Genomic DNA, 25,573 nt, shown 5'->3' on the forward strand with positions numbered 1-25,573 from the left:
ATCAAAGGATTTTAGAAGGAAACACAGGGAATCTTCCTTAGCTCATGATCAGCCTGTTTCCTGCTCATGTGGGTTTGAAGTGTGTGGGAGGGTGGTCACACAGCAGGACACAAAGCCATTAGAAGTTCTTCCTTCTGTGGGTGACTTAGCTCCAAGATGACTTAAAAATTAAAACAAACAAACAAACAAAAAAAAACCCTTCCTCTGGGGCTAACACAGACCATATTTTCATACAGATTAACTTGATCAAACTGGCTTCATGTCATGCTAATACAGATAGCTCTTTACACAAATGTCAATGATTTAGGGTTTCCCTGGTGGTGCAGTGGTTAAGAATCCGCCTGCCAATGCAGAAGACAAGGGTTTGATCCCTGGCCCGGGAAGATCCCACATGCCATGGAGCAACTAAGCCCGTGTGCCACAACTAATGAGCCTGTGCTCTAGAGCCTGTGAGACACAACTACTGAACCCGCGTGCCACAACTACTGAAGCTCACGTGTCTAGAGCCCGTGCTCTGCGACAAGAGAAGCCACCGCAGTGAGAAGCCTGCGCACCGCAACAAAGAGTAGCCCCCACTCGCCACAACTAGAGAAAGCCCACGTGCAGCAACGAAGACCCAACACAGCCAAAAATAAATAAATAAATATTTTAAAAAGTCAATGATTTAGAGGTTATTCTCCCATTTTACAGATGAGGAAAATGAGACAGAACGTCAAGACCAAAGCTCTTAACTACTCCACTATCCTGTTGATGGTGCCAGGCTAATAACAATTCACAGAATTGTCACCTGGGTTTAAGATGTACTACTTTCACTATATATAAAATAGATAATTAATAAGAACCTATTGTATAGCACAGGGAACTCTACTCAATACTCTGTAATGACCAATGTGGGAAAAAAATCCAAAAAAGAGTGGATATATGTATATGTATAACTGATTCACTTTGCTGTGCACCTGAAACTAACACGACATTGTAAATCAACTATACTCCAATAAAAATTAATTTAAAAAAGAGTCAGTAAACAAAGATCTTTTCAAGATAATTTACATCAAAATTTAGTCAAAGGAGCATTCTTGGACTTATAATTAAAATTCCAAAAAGAAAAAAAAGATGTTCTACTTTCAATTACTGTTGATTTCTTCAAATTCAACTTAAATATATTAAAAATATGCACGGTCTGTCAAACACAGTGCTTGGTGCTAGGAGCTAGAGATGAACAAACTAGAGGTCTTTTCTTCAGGGAGCTCACTGTCTAAGGAAGGAGACAGATGTGTAAATAATTAAGCAAAAAACTGCCATTAGGTTGATTAGTTGCATGTGTTTTTATAATAAAAGTCTTCATTTTAATATTACAAAAGAGAGACAATACTAAATATGTAAAACAATAAGTGAACATCTGCCCTTCCTCCTCACCCCACCCCTGATCCCTGAGCCTGGCAATTTCATTAGCCAGAAGTACCACTACTGGTGTGTGACTTCTAGGCTTTTCTCAATATTTTGACAAAAATGAGATCAAACATACTGTTCTGCATCTTTTCTTCACTTAATATATCAAAGGTATAATTCCATGCAAACATAATATTCAATTAAATGTATGAACCATCATTTATTTAGCCGTGCTCTCATTCATGAACTTTGTGTTGCTTCCAGTTGAGGCTGTAGGCTGCAGTGAATATTCTTGCCGTATCTTTGCATATCTGTATTGGTAATTATGGAGGATACCTTTTTACTATAATTTTAAAAATTAAAATACAGTTAAGTTATGTTGTGTGTACAGCTTTATGAGTTTTTGTTTTTGTTTTTGTTTTTGTTTTTTTGCGGTACGCGGGCCTCTCACTGTTGTGGCCTCTCCCGTTGCGGAGCAACAGGCTCCGGACTGCGCAGGCTCAGTGGCCATGGCTCACGGGCCCAGCCGCTCCACGGCATGTGGGATCATCCCGGGCCGGGGTACGAACCCGTGTCCCCTGTATCGGCAGGCGGACTCTCAACCACTGCGCCACCAGGGAAGCCCCAGCTTTATGAGTTTTAATGCAGCTGCCCCCAAGTTAGAATAGAGAACAATTCCATCACCCCCTGAAATCTTTTTTGTGCTGCCCTTTTTAGTCACATCTCTCCTACTCCTAATCCCTGGCAACCACTCATCTGCTCTTCATCCTATAGGCTTACCTTTTCCAGAATGTTATATAAAGGCATTCATACAGTATGTAGCCTTTTTATATTGGTTCTTTTACTCAGCATAATGCCATATTGTTGCAAGTATTAATAGTCTAACCCCTTTTTATTTCTGAGTAGTATTCCGTTGTCTGGATGTACAACGGCTGTTTATGCGTTTGTCTGTTGAAGAACATTTGAGTTTCTCCAGTTAGGGGTGATTATGAATAAATGGAGCTGCTATAAACATTCACTGTATGAACATAAATTTTCATTTCTGTAGGGTAAATACATAGGAGTGGGATTGCCGGGTGATGTGATAAATGTATAGTTAACTTTATAAAAAATGATTAAACCATTTTCCACAGTGACTGGACCATCCATTTTACATACCACCAGCAGTGATTGAGTTACAGTTGCTACATATTCTAGCTAGCACTTGGTATTGTCAGAGTTTTTCTGAGCCTTTCTAATGGGTGTGCAGTGGTGTCTCACATGGTTTTAATTAGCATTTTCCTAGTGGATAATGATACTGACCATCTTTCTGTGTACTTATTTGCCATCCACATATCTTCTTTGGTGAAGTGTCTCTAATCTTTTGCCCATTAAAAAAATTGAATTGTTTGTTTTCTTACTGTTAAGTTTTGAGAGTTTTAAGATATATTCTGGATGTAAGTTGTTTGTCAGCTATGTTTTCTCCCAGTCTGGAGTTTGTATTTTGATTTTAACAGTGTCTCTCATAGATCAAAGTTTGAAATCTTGATAAAATCCAATTTATCAATGTTTTTCTTTACAGATCACACTTTTGGTGTCATAGCTAACAACTCACTGCCTAACTCCAACATCATGAAGATTTTTCTCCCATATCCCAAAAGTTTTATAGTTTTACATTTTACATGATCCATTTTCATTTAATTTTTGTACAAGGTGGGAGGTTTTAGTTTAGGGCTTTTTTTTTTTCTGGCATATGGATGTCCAGTTGTTCTGACACTATTGTTGAAAAGACTAAACTTTCTTCACTGAATTGTTAGAAGATCCATTTTTGATATGAACCAGTGTAATATGTGTATAGTTTAATCATTAAAAGAGTGGGTTTTGAAATCAGTGTGCCTAAATGTGAATCTCAGTTCTACCACTAATTACCTGTATGACAATGACCAAGTATTTAACCTCTTTTTGTCTTAGTCTCCTTTTCTGTAAAATAATCTGTAAAAGATAATCATAGTGCCTATTCCATAAGGTTCCACGAGGATTAAGTTATTATGTTACACACATGGAAAAGTGCCTGACATATAATGTGATGAATTAGGGTTAGCTTTTATGTAACTTTACAACTATAGATTTGCAAGCATGTCCCAGAAATGCATTTCCAAGGAGTGTTAGAAATATCGTGACCCTTTTTTCCAATTTACTACAGTTGCCTATTTGTGTATCTTCCTCTGTGAATTACTACTGATTTATTAATTTATAGAATTTACTTATGTATTATACATATTAACTCTTTAAGTTTTATCCATAACAATATTTTTCCCATTTGGCCTTTTTATCTATTACACCAATGGTGTAAACCTTCCTGTTTATCTGCTAGCACTAGATATTATGACCCTCTCTATTGTTAGTTAATTTGATAGACGAATGATGAGATGTCCTTTTAGTTTGTGTTTTGGGATTTGTAGTCAAGTTAATTATCATTTCATATGGTAATTATTGTATCAGTTAATTTTTGTTGAGTAACAGTCATCTGAAAACGTAATGGTGAAACAACAAACATTTATTATATCTTAGATTCTGTGGGTCAGCTGGAAAGTTCTTTGCTCTAGGGTGGATTGGCTGATATCTGTAGTCAGCTGATGGCTTGGCTGGGGCTGGATGGTCTAGGATGGTTAATGCACATATCTGGCATTTGGTCTATTGGGCCTCAGCTGGAATGGCTCATGTGTCTATCATGTGGTCTCTCATCCTCCAGTGGATTAGTCTGGGCTTTTCCTCATGGTGGTCTCAGGGTCCCATAGAGCAGTAGGAGGGGGCAGGCCCAGGGGAAAAGCACTTTTTGTCACATTTGCTAATGTTTCATTGGTCAAGGATAGTCTCATGGCCAAGCCTAGATTCAAGGGGTAAAGAAGTAGATTTCACTTCTCAATGGAAGGAAATGCAAATTATTGTGACCATTATATTTCAATCTACTGCAGTTGGCTATTTATTTTAGAAAAGATTTTGGCATTTTCTATAGTGCAATCTGTCAGTGTTTTCCTTTGTGGATTTGTGTATATTCATGCCTTTGGATGGCCAGACTGTAAGCTTCTTGAAGGCAGAAACCATATTTTATTCTTTTCTTCGTCCACAGAAGGCAGCATAGGGCCCAGCTCATAGTACTTATTAAGTAAGTGCTTATTGAATAAATTCACTCATCGAAGGCCAGGCTTGCTTGCTTGCTTATTTATTTATTTATTCATTTATTTATTTATTCCTTCATCCGCGATTATTGAAGAGCTGTTATATGCCAGGCACGGTGCTAATTGCTAGAGATACAATAGTGGACAAAGGGCAAAATAGAATTCTCTTGTGGTGTTTGGAGTGAAGCATTGTGACGGGTTATGGAACTTAGTGAGACATGGGTTCAAATTCTATTTGTCTGTCGCTGGGCATATTACAGAACATCTGTGAGTTTCTTTTTTTAACCTATAGAATGGAATATAAATCCCTTCCTTCAAGTGCACAAAGAATTCAAGCGCACGAAGTTTGTAAAACACCTTGCATAGTACCTATTACGTAGTCTGTAATAAACAGTGTTATCTTTCTTCCCGACACGGTATAATCTGAAGCCTGCTGAGAACGCTAGCCCTCTTTCTTTGTCGGTCTCTTCTTAGAAATGATCGTGGTCCTGAACTTCTCCCATTACAGACTCACTTCTTTGGTTTGCTCTTCTGATAGCTCTCAGAGTTGTCACTTTAAGCTATTCTTAAATTCTTCTTCTCTTTTTTGTGCAAGCAGATCAACCCAAATTGCCTTCCTTATTGGGATCTGGAGAACAGGGAACTTAGGAGTTAAAGAGCTTGTTGAATTCTGTCTTGGACGATAGAGATATTTGGTTGTGGGAGTGAGTATGTACGTCTGTGCACATCTTTTGGCAGCACAAGGGAGAAGGGAAATTGGCAGGTGATTGAAGCAGAAGAACCCAGAAAGAGAAGGTGGCCTGGCTCCAAAGATGGATTCCTCTCACACCAGATAAATTTGCTGGCAATGGACAAATACGATTCAATTAGAGAGCATCCCTCTCTCGGGGCGAAATGACAGGAAAGATTATAAGGCAGCATTGTAAGGCTTGCGGGGATTTACGAGGTGGGCAAACCTCATTTCTGGGAATTCCCACTCTCTCTGTCCTGTACCCTTCCCAGCTTTTTGGCTGCCTCTCCTCAATGTCTTCTCTCTCTTGGCCCAGTTTCTGCCAAGCTCCAGGATTCTTCAGGTACCATCCTGTCAAAATGATGCACATTCCAAATTCCCTCACATTAAAGGTTTGTCCATTTACCCTGCTACCCCGGGGTGACAGAAAAGGCCCTGGGGAGAAATTCACACTTGAGGGCTGGCTTTGCCATTAGCCTTTGTGTGACCACTGGCCAGTCTCTTTTCCATGGGCCTCAGTTTGCCCTTTATAAAGTGGGAGGCTTGCACCAGGCAATCTCTAAAGTCTTTTCCAGTTTAAACAACCCTTGATTTGATGGTGCCATGCCTCCTCCAGCCCCGCCTTACAGAAATGGAGTTTTGCGTGTAAGTGTGCATGGGTGCTGGGCATTTAGTGAAGTCACACTCTGTGGATGCTGTGTCTACTCCTGTATAAAATAGAAACTTGCTTGCTGACTGGTGGCAATTCTGATGTTCTAACTAGAGCATGCGGTATTTATCCTGGATGGAAAATTTCTGGCGTTCACCGGGTGGTGGGGTGGGATGCTGTCTCCTCCGGCAGTCAGTCGACGAGGATCCTGTTTGTCAGGGAGGCGGGGATGGGAAATGGGCATGCCCTTGGGGCAAACAGGCTTGGAGCAACTCCTGAGTGAGAGCAGTTTGTTGTTAGAGAGACCCAGCCTAGTCATATCAAGGGTGTCCTTGCCTAACTCCCAACTGTGCATGTAAAAAGTTAGCAACTTCCTTTGGGTATTTCCAGGCTTGTGCATGTTGGTATCTTTTCGTTAATTGCCCACTATCTTCTCGGAAGGAAATTTGAGGATGAAGTTATTGCTCAGAGACTTATTACATACATAAAAGTATCCTAGAAACAAACAAACAAACAAACAAAAGATTAAAATATTGAAAACATGCCTGGGAACGGGATTTCTTCTGGGAACGCAAGAAGGGAGAGGAGACGCGAAAACTACTTTAACATAGAGTTGACACATAGAAATGGTGCCAGTAGTTCTTAGAATCCGATAAAAAGAAATTAGTGTCAACTTTAGGATGTTGACCTTAACCAAGAGAGAACATTCTAGTGGTGAGTCCTATTAAACACTTACTCATTCTTCAAATCCTGCTCAGTAGTTACCCTTTGGGGGAAAACTTTCCTGACTCTCTTCTCATATCCCTTTCGCTTTGTTCTGGTAATTCCAACTCTCCTTCAGGTGCCAAATGTCACTTCCTCAGGGAGCCTTACCTGATTCCTAAACCATTTCTCCACACCAGCCAAGTTTGATTAAGCTCACTGTTATGCTATCCCATAGCACCTTATAATCCTCTCTCATGGTACCTATCATGGTTCCAGTGTTATATTTATTTATGTGATTGGTTTGCCATATCTGTCTTCCACATTTGCCTGTAAATTACATACGGGTTGAGATCAGATCTGTTTTATTCATTGTTGTGTCTCCAGGGTCCAATACAGTACCTTAGCACATGGGAGGTGCTCAATAAATTTGTTAACAGATGAGTAGACATATGAGTAATTTAATGAGTTTCATTTTTTTAAACTGAAGAGAATTCTCCTTTTCTGGACACCATAAAAAATAACTAAACCAAAATCCAAACAGCTCCACCAAATAATCTTGGATAGTTTTGGGGATGTCTTTGCTTCTCTGCTCATTGTCAGGGCCTTGATTTCAGAAATGCTTTTGGCCAAGACCTTATCAGTTCATTGCCAATCCCCTGATTTCAAAAATACTTTTGGCCAAGGTGTAGTGCTCATTGCCATTTGACATATTGAGAACTCTAAGATATCTGCTGCTGTTAGGAAGCTGAGACAACCAAGGACACCTTGGAAAAATTTGAAACATAGTCAATGCCAAACTTCCAAGAAATCATACAGACAGTTGTTCCGAAGACGTGATACGTTGTTCCAAACACATATTAGTGAAACTCCACCCGACAGCACAATTCTGAGGTAATAAGAAGCGCAAGGGAATAGCCACACTCTGCAGTAATTTAACCTGCTTTTTCCGCTTGGCTGGCAAGTGCTTCAAAGGTTGGGGAGCTGTGTTAATCAGAACTTGCCTCTGCAGCTGTGCTGAACTTGAATGTGGAGGGAGGGGCGCAGCAGACTAATTGGAGTCAGCACCTTGTGAGGCAGGGACGTATTTTCATTGCTATTTATTCATTTAACCTTTCATTTTCTTCATCTGTAAAAGTAAAATTGTTAAAAGTGATGACCTTTGAGGTTTTATATGTTTTATTTAAGCAAATTCCTTTCTCCCAAATGAAAATTTATGTGGAGCTGAAATATAAAACAAACAGATGAAAGTTGAGCTGCTCAGTGAGAGTGTGTATGTATGTGGGGACATCTGGAATGCGCTCTGTTAATTTCACCTCCGTCACTCTCAGAAAGATCTGGAATACCTTTTTTAGAAAATGAGAAATAACAGCTCCTTGAAACACAGTTTGAAAAGCATGACTGTGTCTCTCATTTCTAATTCAGTTTGGTTCTAATTCTATTTGGTTCTATGGGTGTAGATTTAGGTCCAGAGTCCTTTCTATGACTGTTTTTAAAGAAAGATATTTCCATGTCTTAGATGATGGGTTATTATTCGAAGTGTCATCCTAAATTAGAAATCAATCCCAGGAAAGAATCAGGGTTATCTTGAAGCAAAAGGACAGTTTTTTTGTTTGTTTGTTTTTTTGCGGTACGCGGGCCTCTCACTGTTGTGGCCTCTCCCGTTGTGGAGCAATAGGCTCCGGACGCACAGACTCAGCGGCCATGGGTCACGGGTGCAGCCGCTCCGCGGCATGTGGAATCTTCCCGGACCGGGGCACAAACCCGTGTCCCCTGCATCGGCAGGCGGACTCTCAACCACTGCGCCACCAGGGAAGCCCTAAAGCACAGTTTTGTTGTTCTCAAGGTTTGCAAACCAGGGACGCTGCAGAAGCCACGGTTGGGAGAGTCATAAGGGAACTGGATGGCCCTTGCAGCCTGACCACAAGTTTTAGATGATTGGCTGTCATCCAAGCTTCTCATTAGGGGCTTTTCCAGGTAGGACCTTAGCAGAATCAGAAGTCCTTATAGGGTTTTTTTGTGTGTGGTTTTTCTAAGAAAGAATTACGTGACTCAGTCCCAGGTCTGTCGTGACTGCCTGGCTCCGTTTTATTTTTGGTCCCTGTCAGCCACACCTGGTCCATTTTCTGTATTCCTTCTTAAGGGATTTCTCTTATTTTTACGTTTCCTCAGGGGGTGTTATTTTATTTTTACAGAAGCAATACTGAGTATAAGGAAACCTATATGCAGGGACTTCCCTGGTGCTCCAGTGGTAAAGAATTCACCTTCCAGTGCAGGGGACGTGGGTTCGATCCCTGGTTAGGGAACTAAGATCCCACATGCTGTGGGGCAACTAAGTCCACGCAACACAACTACTGAGCTGGCGCGCCTCAATGAGAAAGAGAAAATCCACACACCACAACTAAAGAGAAGCCTGCGCGCCACAACTGGAGAGAAGCCTGTGCGCCTCAATGAAGATCCCGCGTGCCGCAACTAAGACCCAATGAAGCCAAAAAAAGAGAAAAAAAATTACTAAAATTAAAAAAAGAGACAATCTATACGCAAAAAGAAGATTTAAGCAGCATTTTGTGTTCACCACAGTGAGATTTAGTGAGAAAATGTTACTGCAAAATGTTAGATGCTGTTCAGTACAACACACAGAAAACATAATGAGCAGAACAATGTTGTAGGATATTGTTGTGCTTCAACTGTGATGAACAGTCATTTGTTAACCCAATAGCTGCTGTGTTACATTGGCCAGTATCTCCTTACAAACAAGAGACACTTTTATGCAAATATTGAAAAGTGTTTGTGAGATCTTTGCTGAGGAAAAATAATATCAATCCCCAAAACACGTTAAGATGTGTGAAATTCCATATGCATCTTACTTACGGCAGACTCTTAGTCTTGATGTTAGAAGTGTGAATTGAACTAATTAATGAATTTGATCCAAGCTCTTCAGGCTGTGGTTGTGGTGAAACAACTCAAAACCGGTCTGCAGTAGGACTTGGAGAGGAAGTTTTGTAGTGGAAGAAAAGGTGTTGGTGTGGGGACGGATAGCTGTGCCAGCCCAGGTGGGCTCTGTCTCTTGGCGTTTATTCTCAGGAAAATGTCACCAACAGCAGATTCCTGGGTAGCATCAGTCACGCAGTAGCAGTTACACCTCTCACTATGCCAGTAGCAGAACCCTTTTGAGAAGCCACAGGCTACAATTGTACCTGTGGCAGCAGGGCCTCTGCTTCTCTCTTCTTTTTGAAAGGTGAAGTTTGGCCACTCTCCTCCCCCCTTTTCTTTTCTTTTAACCAATTTTTTTCTCAGCATTGTGGAGCGATGTCACATTTTCTATTACTAGTCCAAAGTTGAGAGGAAAAGAAAATGCATTATATGGATGTGATCCAAAAAGATTTGGAGTGAGTGTAGGGATAAATGATGAGAGACATATATATTTCTCTGGTTCTAGGTTCCCTTGCAAATGCACCTTTTTAAGGGAAGAGCAGTTAACATTTACTTTTTTACATTTAATTTTTATGTGTAGATAATATTCCAATGGTTCAAAAACATTGTATACATTACGTATACAGTGAAAAGTGTCGTCCCCCCCCCACCCCCGCCCCGGTCATTGTCCCCCCCAATGACCTCATTCTCCCCTAATGGGTCACCCTTGTTCTTAGCTTCCTGTATCACCTTCCAGAAATTCCCTGGGGCATATGCAAACAAGAACAAATACTGATTCTTGTTTTAGGAAAGCAAAACAGATGATTTTTAAAATTCATTCCAGGAACGTGGTAAGTATTTCTTCCTGTATCTAAAACTCATGTACAAAATTCTTCTGATATTTTATTGTAAGTGGCAGTACAAAGGACAGAGAACTCATGGGTGGAAGAGTGCTTCCTGAAACTGACATGCTGAATAAGGGTAGCAAAGTGTAGTCAAATCCAGACTCTCAGAGTATACAGTTTCCCTTTCTATCCCTGAAAGCAAAGGGAGAGAGCTGGGAGGAACAAAAGGAAAAATAAACTAGACCCATACCTAGAAATAATTTACAGATGCAGTGTGGTTGTCTTTTCAAATCAACTGCTTTTTCTATCATTTCCTAAAGTCATTAAATAAACCACGGCCAGTGCTAATGCGGTTCGGTGAGTTCAGAGCAGAGCCCTTGGTTTTGGCAAATCACTCAGCTGGCCCTAGAAATGGGGGTGGATCCCACTGGAGCTGAAAGAATTACAGTGTTTCCTTCCTCTTGATGACTCTCTCTGGGAACATGCCTGGAAGGAGTGAGTGTGGGAGATGAGGTGGTACTTACTCAGAGGCAGGGCTGGATGTGTGTGTGTGTGTGTGTGGACGGGTAACTGTGCTCTGGTGTTATTTTTGGAGGCTGTAATTCCACAGCTAGGTTTCCTAGCTCATTCTCTCTTGCGATGCTTTTCTTATCCTAACCTCTGTTCCCTCTCTTGAAATCCTAAAGTTAAACCAATGAGGCTAGAAGCAAGATAGATGCTTGAGGGTCAGGCTTGGGAACCCATTCTACTCAAGATTTCTTCCCTCAGCGTACTGAGTTAATATTACAAGAAAAATATTGCAACACCAACTCCTACTTACATTAAGACTTGACTTTGAAATTCTTCCTAGTGAATCAGGTAAAATGTAGCTCCTAATAGGATCATCCTCAAAACATCACTGAATACATCAAACATTGGCAAATGCCGTCAAAAACAAATTGTATGAGGACTTCATGGCAGACACAGTGCTTGGCATAAGTAGGTCTGGTAAATGAATACCAGTCTGCTCCAAATCCTCAGCAACCACTGATCACCTTTCTATAGCATTTTGTAAAAGCGTAACATTTGCTTTCCCCCCCTCATAAATTCAGTAATTATCAAAACAGTCTTTTAAATATGGGCAAAGGGGTCAGTTTAGACTCAGAAGGGCACTTTCATTTTTTAAAAAAATTTTATTGAAGTATAGTTGATTTACAATGTTGTGTTAATTTCTGCTGTACAGCGAAGTGATTCGGTTATACATATATATATTATTTTTATTTATTTATTTATTTTTTGCGGTACGTGGGCCTCTCACCGTTGTGGCCTCTCCTGTTGTGGAGCACAGGCTCCGGACGCGCAGGCTCAGCAGCCATGTCTCACGGGCCCAGCCGCTCCGTGGCATGCGGGATCCTCCTGGACCAGGGCACGAACCCGCGTCCCCTGCATCCGCAGGCGGGCTCTCAACCACTGTGCCACCAGGGAAGCCCTATATATTCTTTTTCATATTCTTTTCCATTATGGTTTATCACAGGATATTGAATATAGATAGTTCCCTGTGCTATACAGTAGGACCTTGTTGTTTATCCATCCTGTATATAATAGTTTGCATCTGCTAACCTCAAACTCCCAATCCTTCCCTTCCCCACCGCCCCTCCCCCTTGGCAACCACAGGTCTGTTTCTGTTTCATAGACTGGTTCATTTGGGTCATATTTCAGATTCCACATATAAGTGATATCATATAGTATTTGTCTCTTTCTCACTTACTTCACTTAATATGATAATCTCTAGGTCTATCCATGTTGCTGCAAACGGCATTATTTCATTTTTTATGGCTGAGCAATATTCCATGGGGTGTGTATATATATATACCACATCTTCTTTATCCATTCATCTGTCAATGGACATTTAGGTTGTTTCCATGTCTTGGCTATTGTAAATAGAAGAGAACTTTCATTTTTAACCTCATGTTTCAACAAGTGGGAGCCAAGTGAATTGGTGAAACTGAACTAGATCTGGTATAAAATTTGTCCATCTGTCCGTCCATCCATCCATCTAGCCAACAAATATTTATTAAGTCCTCTATATGCTGAGAATAGGTAGAATATTCCTATGTAAATCAATGCAAATAAAACAGCTTCAATTCTCATTCTAATGGAATGTATCATCTAGGAGGAGAGAGATCAAATAAAATAATCACAGACTGTGGTAATCTTTATGGGATGAGAGTGTGTAGATATTATAGATAAGATAGGTAAAGAAGACGTCCATGAGAAAGGCATTTAAGCTAAGACCCCAAAGGATGAGAGAAATTAGCCATGAAAAGAGTGGGAAAGAGCATTCCAGGCACAGGGATCAGCATGTCCAAAGGTTTTGAGGTAGGAAAGGGCATGGTATAGCTAAGGAACTGAAAGATCAGTGAGAATTTGAATTCCAGCTCTGACTTCAATAGCTGTGGAAGATAGAATAAGCTACTCAATCTTTTGAGCCCTAATTTCTTTATATTTAAAAATAAGATCATGGCGCATACTCCCAGGAGAGAATTTGATGAATATTAAATAAGATAACATGGAACATACTAGAATCACTTTACATCTACATAAAGGTCCCTGAGACTCCATTAGCCCTCATCACCCGCTGTGCTTGACCTTTCTAGTCTCCTGATCATTTTATGTAGACTTGAGAAGCAACCATCACTGGAGCCAGAAAACAACCTCCATCCCTGGTATTTCCACATTCACCAAGAGGAGAGAATAGGCACAGATTCCATTTGCTTATCTTCAAAACTTTGGAAACGAGAAGAGAAAGGGAAATAGAGAGAGGGAGAGAAAGAAAGTGAAATGAGAGGGTTTTCTTTTTGTAAATGTGCTTTATCACTTAGTAAATAAATCTTAAAAGTCAGGTAGGATTTTCTTTTTACATTTGGGAAGATTTGAGGTTTGGGGCTAGGTGTTCAGAAGCAGAATAAAGAGAAATGAAATAATGGTCATTGAGTGTCCTGTATATTGCAGACACAGTGCTTGGCAGGTGATGTAGTTTAACTCATTTAATCTTTACAAGAATTCTGCAAGACAGGTCTTATTAGGCTCATTTCAAAGATGAGGGTCAGAGGGAAATGTAGACTTCACTCAGTCCCTCCCTTAGCTTGCGGAATTTAATGTGGAATCAGGCAATACTTTGATAATGATGAGAGTCTATAAAGTTAGCATATGGTGTATGTCATTGACATATTTCTTTAGAATACATTATTATTGGGGTAGAACCACATTATCATTAATTGATCAATAATTAATGATAAATAATGATAATGCCATTATCATGAATTTGTCTCAATTCAGCAAACACTTACTGAATACTTAACTATGTCTCAGGCACTGTAGTGCATAAAGACACCTAGTGCACATCTTGTTTTGGGAATGGAGAATAACCGATAGTCCATTACAGCTAGGGCATGCAATGGGGCAGCAGTGGTTAGCAGGGTCTAGGTGATGAAGAGTCTTGATGCCATGGTAAAGAGTTTGGGATTTTGTCCAATGAGAGATAGGCACATGATCAGAGTAGCATTTTAGAAAGACGGCTCACACAGTTATTTTTAGACAAGGCTTTGTAAACACCAGCTTATCCTGTGGGGCCATGTTAATAACCTTCCTCATACACTATGTTCCGTCTTTTCCTTTTAGCAACAGTGGACGGTGCCATGGACCTGATCTTGATCAATTCCCTACCTCTCGTGTCTGACGCTGAGACATCCCTCACCTGCATCGCCTCTGGATGGCGCCCCCATGAGCCCATCATCATAGGAAGGGACTTTGAAGCCTTAATGAACCAGCACCAGGATCCACTGGAAGTTACTCAAGATGCAACCAGAGAATGGGCTAAAAAAGTTGTTTGGAAGAGAGAAAAGGCTAGTACAATCAATGGTGCTTATTTCTGTGAAGGGCGAGTTCGAGGAGAGGCAATAAGGATACGGACCATGAAGATGCGCCAACAAGGTAACGTGCCCCTTGGTTGTGGGCAGGTGAGGTCCACTGAGACCCACACCCGCCTCTTGTCTTGACAGCTGCTCACTCAGGCTGGGGATGAGCTGCCTGAGAGCATTAGAGATGAGAGATGATCTAGTCCAACTCCCTCACATACAATCCTTTCACTAGACCTTGTGCCTAGTTCATGAGATGAAATGAAATCTATCACATGTTCTCCTAAGGACTCCATGGTCCTGATGGAGATAGGAACATGTTACGTGTATATAATATGATTCACAGCAATGAAGACAAGTGTCCACCGCCAAACTATGGGCTATTTTGAGTTTTCTCATTGATTTTTCATTTGATTCCTTATTTGTTTTCTTGGCCTCTGAGTATTCTTAACAGAAGTAAATGTTTTCAGAGGAGAAATATGGTAGAAATAAAACATTAAGGGAAACATCTCTCAATAACTCAATTTAATTAGTTACTTGGTACGGTGGTTATCTATTGACATAGTAATGCTGTGTAACACACGACCAAAGCCACGGTGGCATAATGATAATGACTCATAGCTTGTGAGTCTGAGTCAGCTGCGTTGATAGGTGGCTGATCTTGACTGGGCAGCTCTCTCATGTGTGTGGATATTGGCTGGCTCTAGGCTTATTAGGCTGGCCCTGGTTGGGCTACCTTGGCTCTGTTCCACGTGACTGTTATCCGTTAGCAGGCTAATGTAGATATGTTCTCATGGAGACAGCAGGGGTGCAAGAGAGCCAGCGGAAACACACGAGGCTTCTTGAAACCTAAACTTAGTACTGTATACTCTCACTTCTGCCTCACTTTTATTGCCCAAAGCAAGTCGAACAGCTGAGCCTAAAGTCAGAATGGGAGGGTATTACACAATTACATGGCCACGAGTATGGATACAGGGAGGGATGAAGAATTGGGGCCCTTTTTTTCAGGCGACATGATTTAATTTTAGAAGTGGAGTACCCAGGCCCAGCTCACAGAACACCAGAACTTTTGAAGGAGGACCTTGAGAGCCTTCTGCAAAGGAAGAGTATTACTCCTTTCGGTGCCTCAAAAAGCAGTGATGTGATGGAACCCTTCTCCCAAAATAGAAGTGGGTCCTAAGCTGTATCTTTGGGCCAGTCCACCAAACTCATGGCAGTTGGAGGAGATGTCATTGTAAACATTATTTAATGACTCTGTTCTGCCCTAAGGCTCCCAAGTGTGGACAGGCAGGTAGACTTCTGGTGCTCTTGATGCTATCTGCTGGGACGAAGGTACAGATTCCAGCAGAAATGACCTCTCCTTGTTCTGACGGAAATGATCTGGCCCCTCACCCTCAGTCCCTTTCTCTGGGTTGGTTATTACTAAAATGAAGGGGTCCTCACCAAATTAACATCATCATAACCACACGAGACTGTGGACTGAGGATGTGTCATTTCATGAGACAATGACATTGTGAGCTCTTTAGGATTTGATTTTTAATTGTAAAATTGATCCAGATAAATTATGCACCTCTGCACATTTCTGACTGTAAGCTTTTTATACAGGAATCTGTAGGTTTTTTAGATTACTGCTTCTCAAGGTTAAAAATGCTTATAAAATCACCCTAAGGGTCTTGTTAAAATGCAGACTCTGAGTCAGTAGATCCTTGGGGAGAGTCCTGAGATTCTGCATTTCTAACAAGGTCCCAGGGGATAAGATGTTGCTGGGCTGAGGACCACACTTTGAGTAGCAAGGGGTTAGAGTCAGCCCCTAGCTGGGGTCTACCTGAAAATATTTCTTTGAATTTGCTAATGGTGGTAATTAAAAAATTTGAAGGCAGCAAGCTCGTTTTAAGATCAAAGTGATAAAATCATTATTCATCACAAATGAGGGAAAAGGCCCTCTTAGCAAAACTATAACATTCACCTTTAAATGGCATCAGGCGAGTGGGAAAAGTGCACAACAGAAATTCCCAGGAATGCAGCTCTCTGATGAGGGAAGAGAGGTTGAACAAAGGGATGTGAGGTGTGCCAAAGCTATCGTGGCTGAAAAGTCGGCTCTGTTATTTTTCACATGTGTCATTGGGATCTGACTTGTGTAAAGAGTTATGTCCTTCTGCTGATATGCCCACATTCTGAATGAAGATGATCTGAGATTTGTGCCCCAGTGATCTCACAGGTTTGACATGAGAAGTGCCCTTTCTGGGCTGTCCTGAAAATGTATAAATAAGAATCCGTAGAGCAAATTAAAACAGAATATTGGGAGTCAAAAACCAACCGTAGGGCTTCCCTGGTGGTGCAGTGGTTGAGGGTCCGCCTGCCGATGCAGGGAACACGGGTTCGTGCCCCGGTCCGGGAGGATCTCACATGCCGCGGAGCGGCTGGGCCCGTGAGCCATGGCCACTGAGCCTGCGCGGCCGGAGCCTGTGCTGCGCGACGGGGGAGGCCACGGCAGTGAGAGGCCCGCGTACCGCAAAAAAAAAACCAAAACAAAACCAACCGTAATGATCCCGCCAAAGTGAGAGTCCAGGTCAGCACAGGTAAAGCATAGTTTAAGTTCAGTTAAATGAGGCTAAGGCAGGCATGGATAGTGAGGAACAGTGAAGAGAAGATGGCTTTTAGACTCAACTTCACCTGAGTTTAATTCTTTACCACTTACCAGCTGTATGGCCTTAAGCAAGTTATTCAACTTCTATTGGTCTCATTTTTCATCATCTGTGAAATGGGTATAATAATATCTTCAAAAGCGTCTTAGGTTTTAAATAAGAGTAAGATGGTATATACAAGAAGCCAGCTCCCATGAGTGTAAGATTTGATTTACACAGTAGATATGTTCCTGAAAGCTCACTGTAAAGTGAGACATTGCAGAACAATTTACATAATAATAACAATAGCAGTTTGTAAATGGTGGGAATAGGATTTAATGCCAAGCGGTCTGGCTTCAGAGTCTGTATTTATTGCACTACCCTCTCTATATCACTCTCACTTACTTTAACCACCCACCCCAATTCTGAGCACTTGTTTTATAAAGTACAACAAACTCTAGTTGAAACCCCAAAAAGCAACCTAGAGCACAGAGATACGGGAGTGGATGTTAGCCAGACATGGGTTTGAGCCTAGCTCTGCAACTGCTGGTATAACCCAGCGCAAATTACTTACCTGAAATCATAGTTTGCTCATTTGAAAAAATAAATGGGGATAGAGACTTTACCACGTACATTTGAGAATCAAATGAAATCACCAACATTATCTGGCTCACAGTAAATGTTCAGTAATTGTCATTATTTAGTGCCTTGGAATGAGCAGTAATTTAGTGGGACTATTAATTTTGCTACTCAACTGTGGAAAATGTTAATATCATCTTTTAACATAATTATGGAGGTTTAGACAAAATAGAAAAATAGGAAGTACTTTCTCTCCTGTATTTGAATAACAACATCATCTCAAGCTGTTGAACTGATTTTCTTTTGTTGACCATCCAATGGCTGAAATACGGTGTAAGGAAAGTGATATCCTTTATGGTGAGTCAAGAAAACCTCCAACACTGTGTCTTCATGACGCTCTTAACTCCCTGTTAAAACATCAGGGGAACTCAGGAGTGCCCGCCTAGGGACACAGCAGGATAGGATAAACATCACTATATCCCTGCTTTGCTGCTGACTCGTGCATCTGGGGAGGAAGTGGAAAATCCATTTGAGTTGTGCCAAAACACAGCTTAAATTGGCTCACAGGCTCCAAATGGCCAAAGGGATTTTTATCAATGGCATCATCCAAAAAAGTCAAAAGCAGTTTTTTCAAACCTCCCTGCACATTGCATTTGGGGATAGGGAGGTATAAATGAAGTTTGGAATGTTTTCACATCTGAAGATCTATTACAGAGTGTTCCATCAGAAGAAACCTAGGTTATTTTTCTTCCTCTTTTCATTTGAGAAATGGCTTTGCTTTAAGAACATCCAATTTCCCAAACATGATTTGTGAAGTTGACCGAGAGGAGCCATTTGTATCTAAATAACTCAAATGAGCATGTTAAATGTATGAAGAAAATAGGAAAATTTGAAATCAGATTCATTCATCTATTCTTTCATTCCACAGTATTCTTTTTTTTTTTTTAGAATATGTTGGGGGTAGGAGTTTATGAATTAATTAATTTATTTTTGCTGTGTTGGGTCTTCGTTTCTGTGCGAGGGCTTTCTCTAGTTGTGGCAAGCGGGGGCCACTCTTCATCGCGGTGCGCGGGCCTCTCACTATTGCGACCTCTCTTGTTGCGGAGCGCAGGCTCAGTATTTGTGGCTCATGGGCCTAGTTGCTCCACGGCATGTGGGATCTTCCCAGACCAGGGCTCGAACCCGTGTCCCCTGCATTAGCAGGCAGATTCTCAACCTCTGCGCCACCAGGGAAGCCCCCCACAAGTATTCTTAAACCTCTATTTGTGCCACACATGGGAAACACAACAAAGTTAACATTTCCTGAATACTTATTATGTGCCTGACATCTCCCTAGCAATTTTCTACACATTGCTATGTAATTTAATCATTACCAAATGCATATCTGATGAGGACTATTATGATTTCATATTAGTAGGTAAGTCTTATAACTATTGTAACTAGAAGCATTCATATACCTGGTTTCCCGTGTTGGACCTGGGAAGGTAAACTTGGGTCTGATCCCTGTGTTGCCTTTCAAAACCGCCATGAGCCTACCCTCCTGGAATGCTCAGCCTCGTATGAGTGGGGCTGTAATGGGGAAGGACAGGGTATATGGAGGGCAGTATGACGGCACTTAACCTGGATTCCAGGATTGCGTAAGGCCCCTGGAGAAAGTGACATCTAAATGAAGACCGATGAATGAGTAGGACTTGCTGAGACACAGGGGAAAGGAAGGAGCAGAAGAGAAGGGAGAAAGTTCATGACTTGGACGTGAGTGATCATGCGATCTGTTTGAGGGACTGAGTACAGTTCAGCATGGCTGGAAGTGAGAGGTAAGGATGCCGGGCCCGGAGTAGGATGGGTCTGGAGGGCTGATGTCTGGAACAAGTGTGGAGCTCTTGAGTTTGTGTCTCAACTTTCACATTTATTGTTAGAAGGCCTTGGGAAGGGACTTGGTCACCCTTAACTCCATCTCCACACTGACAGACTGTGGATATCTGGTCTTCACAGGGCTGTTATGAAATTATACAAAATAACAACGGACCTAAAATGACATTATTACTCTCAGTTTTTATTTATCATTAAATTAAAGGAGACAACTGAAATTTAGCTCAATTGTTTTTCATCCATGAGAAGCGTCTTTGTTTATAACTTTTACTACCTTCTAGTTTCTTCTCCACCGCTTAAGGAATAAGTGAATTGTGTTCGTAGTTAAGGTCTGTGAGTTAATTAATCAATCCAAATGATCTCAAGCAAGTCATCCCATAACCTAGGCCTCAGCAATCTCATTTCTAAAAGAAGGTGTTATATGACCTATGAAAGGCCTCTGGAGCTGAGCTACCTGCTTCAAATCCTGGCTCTCCTGTGAGCTTGCTGTGTAACCTTGAACAGGTTACTTGACCTCTCTGGACCTTGATGTCCTCATTTGTAAAAGTAGGATAATTGTAGTACCTATCTCCTAGAGATATTATGAAAATTAAATATGTGTGAAGTGCTTAGAACAATGCCTGGTCAATAGGGGCTTATTGTTTTCATGATCCAGTCGAGTCACGTGACTATCAGTCTATGCGTACTGTGTACAGGTCGGACTCCTGTGTCATCAGGAAGCCCAAGGTGCAAGGCTGGCTTGTGGATGCACTTTCTTAGTCCTCAGCAGAGAACGATCCACCTAGAGCCATGAATGCGGGAGGTGGCCAGCTGGGTGGCAGGGGAACTCTGGTGCAACTGTGTTCCGACCCCCAAAACAGGGAGCTTAAGAGGCGCAAAGTCTGAAATAATAAAAAAAACCACAGAATGGGGAAAACGTAAAGCCACACTGGAGTTGAGCCGAGTGGAGAATCTCAGTTCCTTTTCAGAATACAATGCTGAGCGAGAAGTCCCACGGTCAGCTAAACAATCTTCACACAAAGGAGCAGAAAATATAAACAAACCGCAGAGAAAGGAACAACAGCCTGAAATGGTCAGATAGTTCTCACAGGAGCCTGAGGGCATGTCGTAGAGAGCAACAGCTGTTCGGTTAGATTGCTAAATGAAGCACCTCCTCAGGTGAGAGGGAGCCCCAGAAGGCGGCCCCGAGGTCCCCTGCCTGCCTTCCCTGCCACTCATGGCCACACTGCACGTGTCACCACAGCGGCGTGGCCTTTGTTTATATTTGGGAAGGATCCTGACCTCTTCTAAGCACCCAGGGGTTTGGCATACATCATTTACTATTCCTAACAACCGTTTAAGGTAAATACTTTTACTCCTAAATTACAGATGAGGAAGCTGAGGGGTTCAGAGGTGAAATAACTGGGTCAAAAAGGTTCAGTAGGGCTTCCCTGGTGGCGCAGTGGTTGAGAGTCCACCTGCCGATGCCGGGGACACGGGTTCGTGCCCCGGTCCGGGAAGATCCCACATGCCGCGGAGCCTGCACGTCTGGAGCCTGTGCTCCGCAACGGGAGAGGCCACAACGGTGAGAGGCCCGAGTACGGCAAAAAAAAAAAAAAAAAAAAAGGTTCAGTAAGTGGCAGAGGGTGGCCTTAAGCCCAGGACTGTCTAATTCCAGGGCTCACGGTGCTCTTTGATCTCCACCACTCTCCCTCTGGGTCCACCCCATGTCACTATCTGCACCACGGTATCTGTGTGGGAGTCTTCCAGGGTACTGTGCCCAGGTCAGCAGGCGCTGAGGAAAACAAGCAGATGTACCCAAAGCTCAGGTCCTTCTGAGCATGGTTCAGAGGCATCTTCTGCCTTCACAGTGTGGCTCTCTAAGCTCTCATGAAAACCAGCTGACTCCTGCCAAGTCATAGGCCTCATCTTCTGAGTCAAGGTTCATTTGTTCCTGGAAAAGATATATAACCTCATTTTCTCATTTGTTTTTTCTCTCTCTTTTAAAAGCTTCCTTCCTACCAGCTACTTTAACTATGACTGTGGACAGGGGAGATAATGTGAACATATCTTTCAAAAAGGTATTGATTAAAGAAGAAGATGCAGTGATTTACAAAAACGGTGAGTATGTGTTTTGTGTCATTCTGACACTGTTGTGCGAGACATCAGATAGCGTAAAACATACTGGGTCATTATCTTATTGCAGTCTTGGGGGCAGATGTTTGAAGTAAAGCTACTATGATGCAAGCTAATCAGATTCTATGATAGAAGCTGTCTTAGGTAACATGTTTGGTTACTTAAGTAAATTAAAGTAAAGATTTTTACACATTGTACATTTACAAATATACAGTATGAACTATGAACGTACAAGAACTATGAACGTACAAGAAAGTCCCATCATGATGTAATATGTGGGGTCTCAAATTCTGCCATGTAAAATGGGATGCTGTTTGGTTGCAAGGCTAAGGAAATGACCAGAGTGAGCCTGGAAAGCCAACTGGCAGGGGTTCTGGGGGTCCAAGTGCGCAACCCAAATCTGTCTGGGTCTGACTACGGTTTGGCGCCACCTGGTGGCAGTTTCCTGACGCCGCTGGAATATTGATGGAGACTTCTGAGTTCTGTGGATGAATGACTTACAGGTTGGAGTAGTGATTCTAGTTATCTCTTAATTGATTAGTTGGCAAGTTTACCTGACGTTTTCCCCAGCTTTGTCGGTGTGCCTCTCCCTGCAGAAGATGAGAAATTTAGGCTACCCTCATCTTCATGTGTTTGGTGGTAGATCCTATAGACTAACCTATGTGCTCCAACACCATACTTTTCTCAACGTTTGGGAGAGCATTCGATAGTTCAGCCTTTTCATTCTTCTCCCCCCCATCTAATACGCTAGAGCACATTTTCTGTATCAGGCCAGGGAAAGCTGATCAAGTGGAGGGGGCAGACAAGGAAACAGGAGTGTTTGAGTGAGACCCATTGTTCTCCACTTTTCTCCCTTACAGGTTCCTTCATCCATTCAGTGCCCCGGCATGAAGTACCTGATATTTTAGAAGTGCATCTGCCTCATGCTCAGCCCCAGGATGCTGGAGTGTACTCGGCCAGGTACATAGGAGGAAACCTCTTCACCTCGGCCTTCACCAGGCTAATAGTCCGGAGTAAGTGATGGTGTGGTTGTTAGGATTTTTAGTTGGAAGTAGCAGAAACTGACTCTGGCTACTTAAGCAAAAACCAGGGATTAGTTGAAAGTATACTGAAGACTTTAAAAAATCGATGGAAAAGCTGATAAGCAAATTCCAGAAAAGATCTTCCAGGGAAGATCTGGGGCTCAGCACCGGGGAGGGTGGGTGGACTTTAGGAGGCTACCATGACCCTAACTTAGCTTCAGTGATGTTTCTTTTACTTCTAAATGTTGAACTCTCAGGATGAACAATCAGATTGGCCTGACACGTGTCAGGTGTCTACTCGCCTAGACCAATGAGCTATAGACAAGGGTGGAGCCACATACTACATACAGAATGGTAATCACTGTGAGCTGGACAGTCTTCCCAAAAGGTGTCTGCTACAGGGAGATGAGTTGGGCCTTCTGGGTTGGCCTAGTATCTAGTTAAACCTTAAGTCTCCTGTAAATCCCAACTTTCCAGATCATTTAACTCTCAAATGTGATTTCTGTTTTCAGGTTTGAAAAATGCAAGAGTTAGAACTGGTGAAAACTTCTCCCCCATTATAACTATCAAAGTGGGTAGTAACTCTCACCAGTGGTTTTTACAAAAATTGATCTATAGAAAGCAAAAAATTTGCCCTGAATTTTCTCCGGTTATGTTAGGTATTCATGATATTAAATGTTCAGGCCTTCAGGTCTGAGTACTAGGGATGCCCTGTCATTCCTCTCATGATTAGCATCGCTAACTTGTGAAGAGTACTTATTTTGCTTTGCATTATATTTATGCATTCATTCATTCATGCAACAAATCCGTGTTGATTCTAAGTCTCTGCCAGGCATTGTGCTGGTGTTGAGAATACAAGGATAATAAGATGAATCACTGTCCCTTGGGTAATTCCCAAGCAGAGCAGGTACATACATAAATAGATAAACAGATACTGCGATATGAAAATAGACATATGAGAAGTGTGGTTCATCTAGTTTGGGCAGGTGAAATCCCCTTTCATTCCTCTCTACTCTCGGAGAGTCTGAATGGCAAGGACACAGGTTGCATTCATTTCATTAAGATGGTCTCTCCAGTGCGATATAGCACCATGTACCAGGGGCACTCATAGTCTGGGGTAAATTGGCAGATTTTCCAGCAATATCAAAAACATCAAATGTCGATATGTGGTAAAAGGTTTAAAGCTTTTTTTTTTTAAATGACAAAACAAACGTGACTTATCATAGATTTGAATTTTAAATTTCCCTGAAATTTTAAGATAAAGCAAAAGACTTCAAACACATTTTGATCTGCAGGTTGTCTCCTTTTCAGATGGCTAGAAGCACATTCATTCTCTTTGGCTCTTATTTCAATAAAACTGTTTGAGAAGCTCTGCTAATATCCAAAATCATTCTAAGAAAGTTTGAGTTGGGCCACAACCATCCTATTTAAAAGTACTTCCTTCCCTTTGACCTCTTTGATGTTTACCAAGAAATGCGGTACAGTTGAAGGCATTTTGTTCATTTCTCATAACTGTAAGGTATCTCTCCAGGTAGATTTGAACCCTAGGAATAGTCAGTGCTTAAAGATGTGTATTAAAAATCATACTGGTTATATGTGTAGGATTTCTTTTCGGCGTAAATTCTCTCCATGGCAAAAGATTTCTCGAAAACATTAAGTTTACAGGATTTCTCTCTGTATGCCACGGGTCTATGGTTTCCTAAAATACAAAACCACGAGGATTTTGAAGAAAATAACAGAAGCCTAACTGCATACTTGTTGCTTATCAAGGAACTCTTTTCCTGTCTTCTGCATCCCTCTAAGAGATCACCTTAAGTATCTCCTTGAGCTTAATCCCTTCCTCTTTCCCAGGATTAGGAGTGAAGCTGGGACTGGTCTTCAGATCGGTGCAGGGTTAGAGACATACTTTAATGTAACAGGAGAACCCCTTTCATCTCCAGTGTCTGCCATCATTAGTTTTCATCATGTGAAGATAATCTGTGCTCTGGCTCTCCAGAAATCACTAATTGTGCAGAAGTAGTTTTCCCTTTATATATTAAGGCACGTAAAGAGTAGCTTTGAGACATTTTGTAGCTTTATCAATTAAGTGGTTGCCTGTAAGACTGGGTCTGTGTTGACAGTCTTCCTGATTATTTTAGAGAAAATACTGATAACTAGGAGTTCTTGGCAAAAATATTATAAGCTGTAGGCACAGGTCCAGGTTTACCACCGCGAGACTAATATTCAGGGACAAAGACATTAGTTCCTTTCAGAAGAAAAATTAAACTAAATTCCTGACCACAAACAGTCACCCTACCCCGCTCCCCCTGAGCTTTCCTTATCAGAAGGTATCCTAAATAACAATCTGAAATCACCAAGTGCTGGAGAGAAAGAACCAGGAAATACGAATCTAGAAGCATTTTACCATTCTCGTACTTTCAATTTTGTATCTTGCTTCATTTCTTATATGTTTTCTACCTGAAAAATATTTGGGGGCTACTAGCTCCTGCTTCCCCTTTTAGCTGTCTTCTGTCTCCACATTCTTTATTTTTTTTAATCTTTATTTTATATTGAACTATTTACAATTTTGTGTTAGTTTCAGGTGTACAGCAAAGTGATTCAGTTACATATATACATGGATCTATTCTTTTTCAGATTCTTTTCCCATTTGGGTTATTCTCCACATTCTTTACACTGGAGGCTCCCAAACTCTGGCACGCCTCAGAATTATCTGAAACACGTGTGAAGCATAGGTTGCTAGGCTACCTCCAGAGTTTCTCATACAGTAGGTCATTGATGGGAGTCTGGGATTTGCATTTCTAACAGATTCCCAGGTAATAGTGATGCTACTCGTCAGGGGTCACACTTTGAAAACCACTGCTCTTGTCTCTAACCGTAACTGCAGCTCTCCAAACATGCCGTGTTTTCCTCCCAACCTAGCCTCTGCCCAGAACACGCTCTCCAGCCTTATCTTCTTTGTCACTAGTGGGTCCTGCAGATTCAACGCACATACCACCTCCTCTGAGAAGCCCTCTTTTATGCCCTATTCCAACCCTAAGGCAGAATTAGGTACTTCTGTCTTTGTCGTTATCATTATTTTCTA

At 41.6% G+C, this 25,573-nt stretch overlaps 1 protein-coding gene across 2 annotated transcripts in view; it reads left to right on the forward strand.

Annotated features, from left to right (window-relative positions):
• TEK (TEK receptor tyrosine kinase) overlaps window positions 1-25,573 on the forward strand; it is a 103,777-nt gene that overhangs the window by 29,423 nt on the left and 48,781 nt on the right. Inside the window, exons 2-4 of one of the 2 annotated variants that reach the window (XM_060014862.2) lie at window positions 14,047-14,358; window positions 21,344-21,454; window positions 22,330-22,482. In XM_060014862.2, coding sequence (XP_059870845.1) covers window positions 14,047-14,358; window positions 21,344-21,454; window positions 22,330-22,482 — 576 coding nt within the window. The remainder of the gene's footprint in view (window positions 1-14,046; window positions 14,359-21,343; window positions 21,455-22,329; window positions 22,483-25,573) is intronic. The other variant, XM_060014863.1, reaches the window with a different exon arrangement.

The sequence above is a fragment of the Delphinus delphis genome, chromosome 6, assembly GCF_949987515.2.
Source record: "Delphinus delphis chromosome 6, mDelDel1.2, whole genome shotgun sequence".
Classification (NCBI taxonomy): domain Eukaryota; kingdom Metazoa; phylum Chordata; class Mammalia; order Artiodactyla; family Delphinidae; genus Delphinus; species Delphinus delphis.